Below are 8,882 nucleotides of genomic sequence, written 5' to 3' on the forward strand. Positions count from 1 at the left end.
ATGCTTATTTTCTACGCTCTTCAAAATCAACGCATATATAAATATATATATATGCACATCCATTCATACGCAAACAGGTTCATGAATTGCAATCAACAATTTTGTAAATATAAGTTTCCTAGCCATTAATCATCCCCCCTTTTTTTTTTTTAATCCTTATGGAGTGAATTACTAACTGAGAGAAGACGCCAATTCTAGTAAGTGAATGTTACCCAACAGGGATATAAAGCTGTCAACACCATAGTGCTCTTGCTTGCTCTAAACTCTCTCCCAGGCTTCATATGTTTTTTAAAGTGATATTAGCCTTTTTTTCCCAGGGACCTTTATGAAACCTGCCTCTCCTGAACATCTGAGCGCTCGTGATTTATTACATGCAGGTTTTAAAACAGACCGGTTAGATAACTGCTGAAACATTTTAGAAAGCACTGGGTTAGTCAGGCAAACCAAAATTGGACTCTAACACATTGGACTGACGCTAACAACATCGTAAACAGTACCAAAACTTGTAAATCCCCTATTAAACACAACCTTTAAGACCCCGTTTATCTTTTTAGTGACCTTCACTAGTTTATTATAGCTGCTGCAATGGCCCTTTGAATTAAGTACTTTCAGGTTAGGAATAAAAAAAAAAAAACCACGAGAGTCGTAAGGCAAAATTTTGCATGAGAACAACTGAATTTCTGTCTGCACTATGAAAGCTTATTTTAAACCACTTTTTCACTCATAAATCTGGAGAGAAAGCTAAAAACACCTACAGCACTATAATATTTCTCTATTTCTCAGGGAAGTCACTGGAAAAATAATTGTAGCAAACACTACGACTATAAAACTTGTTACCAAAGGTCATCAGTTTCATCATAGCACCAGTTAGTTAAGAGCTTATTGCTCTGTTCTCAGGGATTAAGTTCAGAAACAGATATTATTACACCAAAAAAACACTTGACAAGTAGGAAAGAATTTCAGCATTTACATATCTAAGGCCCAAAATGAGACAAAAAAAAGAATTACTAGCATCTGTCTCTGCTTTCAAAACCCTTAGATACACTTTATAGAATTAAAAAAAAACCCCACCACTTAAAATGCTCTCTAGTTTTCAGTAACATTTCAATTTTTCTCCCCAAATGAAGTTCACGTTCAATAAATATTAGCACTTTTTAAAGCTTGAAAAATAAGAATAAAGACTGAAAACTAAAGCCTTAGATGTCATTTCAATACAACTTCCAATAGTTTCCTTTTTATCAAACACTAGCAACAATACTAAAAGAGCCTTTATTAATATTTATTAGAAGAGAATTTTTATACTAATTTGCCAATATACTAAAAGTAAGCTTTTCCGCGAACATCTAGAGCTGCATTTCACAACTCAAGTGAAAAAATTACTAACACCACAGCAATCATTGCAAAGACACAGACTTCCAGAAATACCCGAAACAGTGCAATCTGCTGTCAGAAAAAGATCACTTAGTCACACAGGTTCTTAAAGATTAAACTTGAAACAGAGCAGAGCAAAAAATATCTGGAAATTAGCTATGTTGATTTATCTTGAGAGCATTTCCAGGAGAAAAAAAAAAATTAAATCAATTTTAAACAGCACCATTATCTTATTAAAAAAATCTGCCTTAACTAATTTAGTATTGAGTATTACAGAACCTAGGTAAGTATTCAGACAAGAATAATTTTCTTCTTGCTTTCAGTATCAATAAGGAATAATGAATAAACTTTATTATGAATAGCCTAAAACCAAAGAGATTGAGACTGCTAAAAGAACATCAGCTAAGAAAAAAAAAAAATTACTCCTGCATTTCCTATTCCCCCACACTTTTACACTCTAGTCTGCACCAACTTTATAAATGAGCTGAAGAATAATGAATGAAAATGTAAGCTCTTAAAAGTTTGCTTTCAGAAATGAGAGTCTTTGTCTTAAGTGGAACAAATCTTCCATAACTTAACAGGCCAGATTCGAGCTGAAGCACCGATATAACTATAAAAGCCGGTGAATTTCTCTTGGCTAACGCAGCTGCAACTAGAAAGCAACATATATATTGCAAAACCTTTAAAAACATTCCTTTAAAGTGTATTTCTATAAATGCCCCAAGGAAAAAGATTTTAGTTCCAGTGCTAACGTTCTCTTTAAAATCAACCAGCTATAATGCCTCAGTCTCGAGAAAGGCATCCAAAACTACATATATTACTTTTTATATGATTCACTAGTTCATTTTTACAATTATTCAACAAATTATTTCTCCACCAATTTGTAAGTCTAACAGTACTACGAGCCTTTCACTGCAAAGCTGTTTTTCCATACATAAGAACACGAAGAAGAGGTTTAAAAACCAGACATACAGTCATCCCAAAAACATAAAAACCTGGTGAGATCTCTTACCCTTCATTAGGTATACAAATGAATCCTATGTTTTTAAAATAAAACAAATCTGCAGCCCCTTAGCAAACTTCAGCAATTAGGAAGCCTATTGAGCCAAAGAGGTCTAAAACAAGCGTCTAATGGTAAAATCGCTAAATAAACCTCACGTAATAGAGAGTCATGTGACGACCGTATCAAAGTATCTCTTGAAATGTCATTTACACAAACTCTTTGTGTATAAACAACTACATTCGCGTGTTACCACTCTGCACATTTTAGAACAGAGAGATTTTCTTTAAAAAAGGTAAAGTTATTTGCGGCCTGTCCTGCATTATTTTGCTCACGGCATCTGGCTAATTTCAAGGTTTTAAAATATGTTTTTCCTAACACTGTGTTAAATGCAACAGCATCAGAGTTAGGATGAAAAAAAAGAGGGCATTTAGGAGAAGCGACTGGAGAGTTTGGCGGCTTGGAAGAAAAGCGGGGGGGGGGCGGGGAGCAACCACGCGTGTCACTTAAACGTGCTCTAAACACAAAACTGACCGGCAACTAGAGAGCGAAGGAAGTATGGAAGTTAAAGTATCCTAGAGAATCGCAGGCAAGCGGCAAAACTAACGCTTGAAGATGTTGCTGAAAGAGCTGAACCTTGCACGCGTTTTGCCCTGTCCTCTTTTACAACGGCCACAAAACGCTATTCACGGCAAGGAAAAGACCCAAAAATAATCCCTACATGCAAACACGGACGCTGCCCTTTTTCCCACCCCGGAGACCCCGTTCTCGGAGCCACGGCGGCGGGCGCAGCGCACCTGGTCCGTGTCACCCGCCTCCCTGCGCGCAGCCGGGCTGCCCGTGCCTCACCTGGGGGCGACGGCCTCTTTTGTTGGCGCTGCCCAGGCCCGCCGCCCCGGCCGCTGCCGTGCCCTCCGGGAGCCGCCGGCGGGGCAGGGGGGGCTGCCCGCGGGCTGCCCCGGCGGCGATCCGCCAGCTCGCGTGCAGGAAGCGCCGAGAGCAGGGCCCAGCTCTCCCCCAGTTACCCTCCGGCAGGATTAGGCCTGCCCTTCTGCGAGCCGCCTTAGCTAGAGCCCGGGCCTAGGGGGTGGCCTCTTGAGGAAGGCGGCCTTCTCACGCCGCAGACCTCGGCAGAAGTCCTTCCCCGGACCCCTAACGCCGCAGCGGTGTGGAGCAGGAGAGCGGGCAGGAGCCGGCCGGCTGCCACGCGAACCTGCCGCCACCTCCGCGCACGGTGCCGACCCGCCCGCCCAATGCCAGCCCGAGCACGCCGCTCTGCGCGCCCCGGCCAGCGGGGCTGCCGAGCCGGGCCGGGCCGGCGGTGCCGCCGTGAGCGCGGCCGCACGGTTACCTCCCACGGGCTTGGTGACGGCGCCGTTGGGCCTCCCGCGGGTGCCCATGGGGCTGCCGTTCTGCTCCAGCCTGGCCACCTTCCCCGGGGGGGGGCCTTTGACATCGGGGCTGCCGCTGCCTCTGTCGGGGCTGTCCCGCAGGCAGGGGCTCTCACTCCTCCGCTCCATGCTCGGAGACGCGGCTCCCGCTGGCAGGTCGCAGTAGAAGGAGCACGGACCTAAGGGCGAGAGAAACAAGGGGCGCTTCAGCTGCCGCCCGGCCCAGGGCCCCCGCAGCGCGTCCCCCGGGCGGCTCAGCCCCGTGAAGCCGGGCGAGCACCGGCCGGGCGCGATGCCGTCGCGCTCCCGCCGCCGCCGCCGCAAGCGAGCGGTTCGGCCCCGACGGGCCCGGCCCGGCCGCGGCGGAGACGCGAGTCCCGCCGCCCGACCCCAACCTGCCGCGGGCGGGGGCGGGCAGCGCTGCGCCCCGGTCCCCATCGCGCCGGGCAGGCCGGCGGGCAGCCCACCCGCCCGCCGCAGCCAGGTGCTGCGCCCCGGGTCCGGCCTCAGCCCCGGCCCGCCCCCGGGGGCCGCGGGGAAGAGGCTGCCAGTCCGGGCGGCCCCGCTGGCACGGCCCCCCCACCCCCCCGCGCCGTCCAGCTGTGCAGCCACGGAGCAGCCGGCTGCTGGCGAGGAAGCCTCTAGCGAGCGGCTCCCGGGAGCCGCCGCTGTACTTACTGCTTATAGCCTGTCTGTAAGTTGGCTGAGTTGGGCTCTGTCCATGGATCAGAAGTAGAGAATCCAGGGTGGAAAGTTTTCTTGTTTCCTCCTCTCACGCCGCTTTCTCCCCTTCTACTCCTTCCCCCCACCCCCAGCCCCCTCCTTGCCCTCCTCCGGGGATGCCGAGGCGGCGGGGCCGGGACGGCAGGGGCCGGAGCCCCTTCCCGGAGGGTCCCGGGTGGCGAGCGGAGCGGTGCCGAGCGGGGAGGTCGGGGCGAGGGGGCGGGGAGCCGCGGGGCCGCCGGCTGCGGCGCGGAGGAGAGGAGAAGGGAGAGGGAGCCGACTTCTCACACCTTCCGCGGAGAAAATCAATACCGGGGGAGACGGGGGGAGGAGAAGAGGAGGGAGCGCCGCTCTCCCGGGCTCCGCGGCGGCGGCGGGTGCCTGACGGCGCGGGGAAGCGGCGGCGGCGGCGGCCCCCGGTGTGTCACTTTCAATCGCTCCTTCCTCTGCCAGCGACAGCAGCGGCAGGAGGGACTCGCCACAGAGAGCGGAGAAACGGTTATTAGTTGCGTTGAGTCATCGAGGCAGAGTGAGTCCTTTTTGGGGTTGTCCTCGGTTTCGGGTTTGGTGTGTGTGCGCGCCCGTGTGTGTGTGTGTGTGTGTGTGTGTGTGTGTCTGCCTGCCTGTCTGCGCGGCGCTCCCGTCCCAAGGCTGTGCATCCCAAACATCGCCACCCCTCCTCGCCTCCGACACCCCTCCCCCTCCCCGCCCCCCCGCAAAAATCAAGTCTCGGTGCTGTCTCGGGATCGGGCGCAGACGGGCGCGCAGCAGCCCACCTCCTCGCGGCCCGGCCCGCCCCGCGCAGCCCCAGCCCCAGCCCCAGCCCCAGCCCGGCCAGCCCCGCTGCGTGCAGGGGTGGGAGGCAGAGACCCACCTGGCAGGAAATTAAACACCAATAAATAAATACTACAGCTCGCACGCGGAAAGCGAGCGCGGTGCCGTACGGAGGGAGGGTCGGGTGGGGAAGGGGAAGCGCGGCAGGACGAGGCGGTGATGACAGGAGAGACCCAGGGCAGAAGGGGGCAAGGACAGGGGCAGTCGGGCCGAGGGGGAAGGAGAGGAGGAGGAGGAGGAGGAGCCGCGAGAAGAAGGGGAAGAGCGAGGGGGGAACGACAGAGGGGAAGCCGGAGTTGGGGAGACCGGACCGACCGGGGAGGAGCAAAGCCGCCACCGGCATCCAGTCCAGGCGCCCGGGTCGGTCCGACGCAGCCGGTGCGGCCTCGCCGCCTCCTGCCACCCGGCCCCCCGCCCCCGCTCCCGGGAGCCGAGCGACGGCGGGGACCCTCCCGCCGGGGCGAGGCGGCACTAACTTCTCGCGGTGCGGCGGAGGCTGCCGCCCCGAGGAGCCGGTCGCGCTTCCTCCGGGGCGCCGAGAGCGGGCGGGCAGCCCGGCGCCAGGTAGGGCCCCTGCCGTCGCCCTCCTCTCCGCGCCCGGCTCCAGGCAGTTACCGGGCTGGCCCTGAATAATTGATGGCGGGAGCCGGGAGGAGGTGACGAGCGGGCAGGGAAGCGCTGCTGCCGCCGCTAAATTATTTAACAGCGGAGCTCCGCGCAGGGCATGACAGCGCTGGCGAAGCGAGGCCGGCGGGGAGGGGAAAGCTCCGCCGGGGCAGTCTCAGCGGGGCGGGATCGGGCCCCTCGCCGATCCCGGGGAGGCCGGCGGTCGCCCGGCAGGCGGTCCCCTCTCCCTGGGGTGCAAGGTGCACTCACGCCGCTCCCCGGGGACGGCGGCGGAGCGGGCGCTTCTCCCGGCGGGGCCATGCCCGCCGGCGCGCCCCGAGGGCTCGCAGCGCCCCCTGCCCGGGCCGGGGGGCGCAGGGGAATGAGCCGGCGGCCCCGCGCCGCCGAGCCCTCCCCGCCCGCCCGGCGGCGGAACGAGCCCGGTGTTAAGGTGGACCGAGGAAATCCCCTCCGGCGCGGGGGGGGCGGGCGGCGGACGGGCGGCGGGGGAGGAGGGGGGGGGGGCGTCGGGCACCTTCGGTGCCCGACGCCCCCCCCCCCCTCCTCCCCCGCCGCCCGTCCGCCGCTGACTCCGTACAGGGCGCCGCCCTCCCCGCCGGGCCCCCTTAAGAGCTCTGCCTTTTACGGTGGCGCCGGAGGGTCAAAAAAAAAAAAAAAGAGGGGGCTACGGGGGGGGGGGGGGGGGGCGGTGGGGGGGAGGAGAGCCCCCCTCCCCCGCCCCGGTCACGGCGGGACCGGGACGCGGCGGGAGCACCACCGCCACTGGGCAGCCCTGGCAGCAGGTTTCCGTCCGCCCTGTAAACGCCCGGGGAAGGTAGGGTGGGCGGCAGCGGTAGCCCCGAGCCTGCACGCAGCCGTCCCGGTGCGGCGAGCCCCGCCGGTGCCGCCCCGGGATTTGGAAGAGGGGCAGGGTAGGTCACCCGCGGGAGCTCGGCCGCCGCTGGCCCCGTTGCCCCCCTTCCTCCGTCCCTCCCTCCCAGCGGCAGTGACAGCCCGCCCGCCGAGCGCTCGGGTCTCCCGGTGGGCTCCGGGCCGCCCCTGGAAGCGGTGCCGGGAGAAGCAGCGGATCCCCGGGCAGGGTAAGAGAAAGAATCGCTTCGCTCCACATCCGAGCCCCGGCCCGGACCCGAAAAGTAGCGCCGAGTGCGGCTTTCCCCGCCTCGGCCGAAGGATTCGTGTCTCTCCCCGCCTCGGAAGGGGCAGGGGGACCCGCCGCCGAAGTCTGGAAGCGGTGCCAGCCTTGCCCCGGGACAGCAAGACGTGAACGGGGGTGGGAGCCGGGTCTCATCGCCGGCTGAAGTTTGGGGGAGCCAGCAAAGATGCGGGGGACAGCGGAAGGCCGGGGGCGCGGGGGCCGCCGCCAGGGCCGGGGCTCTGGGAGCTGTCGGAGGAGCGAGCGCCGGTACCGGGAACGCGCAGGCTGCGGAGGAGGAGAGAGCGCAGCGGCTGCCGCCAGCCAGATCTCCTGCCGTCCCTTCCAGAAAGGAGCCTCAAAGTTTGGAGAACTCTCGTTTTTCTTTTTAAATAACCCGATCTAACTTTTTCCCCCCTTTTGTTTTTTCCCACCCCACTAAATCTGACAAAGGTCAGCCGCAGCTCTTAACATGGAACTTAACCTTTTCCACCAGCTATCGAATAATTGAATAATGTTTTGTTCTTACCTTTGATGTTGAACTACGAATTCCCGCGGATCAATGGCCGGAAAGTTAGAAGAATTGGTGATTTAGGACTTCAGTACTTCTGGAAAAAAAAAAAATGCCAATGGTTTAGCCAGGATCTTCCCTGTCTGATTCGTTACTATTATTATATCTGATGATGTGGATGGATGGAGAGATTCAATCCAAGCCCATTAATGAGCTATTTTATAAACACCACCGTCTGAAGATCTTCATTTACATTTTGTCAGTGATCCTTTCCTTAACAGCAGAGACGTGTGGCGACAGCGCGATTACAGGACTTTAGTAAAGCTCCTATAAGAGTACAACTGGCTTGTTAATCGATTAATATTTTATTAAGTGTAAATATTTTATAAAGTTTTTAGGAAAACTATCGATTCTAAATTATTAAACTAGTCAGAAGGGCATTTGAATAATGCATACAATTAAATACATTTAAATATATATGTAGCGATTGCTTTATTTGCCGTGAATCCGCTGCACCTTTCTCTCGCGTTCGGGTTTTTTCCCCCACTGGCAGCTTGTTTCTTATTTGCGCGTTCACTGGAATATCAGGATAGCCAAATACATGCTTATTCCTGTATTTATAAACCGAATGTTTAAAGAAAATACTCTTTTAACTTTGAAACCGGGGCGGTAATAATTTGAATATTTCGACGCGGAAGCACAACTAGTAAAACTAAGGGGAAACTGAACCGACTGCGTATAAATTTTGCTGGTTGGTAACTTCTGTTTTGTAAACACCATTTAATTTAGACAGATTTTATGACACACGATGCTTATTTTTCTTTTACATATTTTTCCCAATAAAAGCCTTTTCTTTCTGTTTCAAATTACAAATGCTTTTTTTTTTCCCCCAGTGCATGATTTTCACATGTTGTCCTTATTTCCACTGGAGAAAAGGGCGATTATTTCCCATCTCTTTCCCCATCCGTCCTCAGTCTCGCTATAAAAATAACTTTTTAAAAAATTATTATTATTATTAATAACCTCTTTTTCTTTTTCTAACACGAACTCCAGTACGAGAATTTTCTGCTCTCGCACTCCGGTGAGAGCAGGAGCGGGTGCGCTCCGAGTCCCCGGCGCTCCCCGTTACTGAAGTTTACGGACGCCTCAAGTGGTTGATTGCCAAATAATTTTTGAACAAAACAAACGAACACAAACACCTCCTTGGAAAGGTTTGGTTTTCATTAACTGCCGCTTTTAAAGCCAAAACGCATGGAAGAGATCGCAGCTCCGTGCCTGCACAGGCTTCGGAGG

At 54.8% G+C, this 8,882-nt stretch overlaps 1 protein-coding gene across 2 annotated transcripts in view; it reads right to left on the reverse strand.

Annotated features, from left to right (window-relative positions):
• The window catches only part of SATB2 (SATB homeobox 2), a 135,649-nt gene extending 127,692 nt beyond the window's left edge, over positions 1–7,957 (reverse strand). The window contains exons 1-2 of one of the 2 annotated variants that reach the window (XM_049800752.1): positions 7,608–7,957; positions 3,723–3,941 (exon numbers count right to left, since the gene is read on the reverse strand). In XM_049800752.1, the coding sequence (XP_049656709.1) occupies positions 3,723–3,891 (169 nt within the window). In that variant the 5' untranslated portion in view covers positions 3,892–3,941; positions 7,608–7,957. Of the gene's footprint in view, positions 1–3,722; positions 3,942–4,440; positions 4,553–7,607 lie in introns of those variants that run through there. The other variant, XM_049800763.1, reaches the window with a different exon arrangement.
• Positions 7,958–8,882: the final 925 nt, after the last annotated feature.

The sequence above is a fragment of the Accipiter gentilis genome, chromosome 1 (assembly GCF_929443795.1).
Source record: "Accipiter gentilis chromosome 1, bAccGen1.1, whole genome shotgun sequence".
Taxonomy (NCBI): Eukaryota; Metazoa; Chordata; class Aves; order Accipitriformes; family Accipitridae; genus Astur; species Astur gentilis.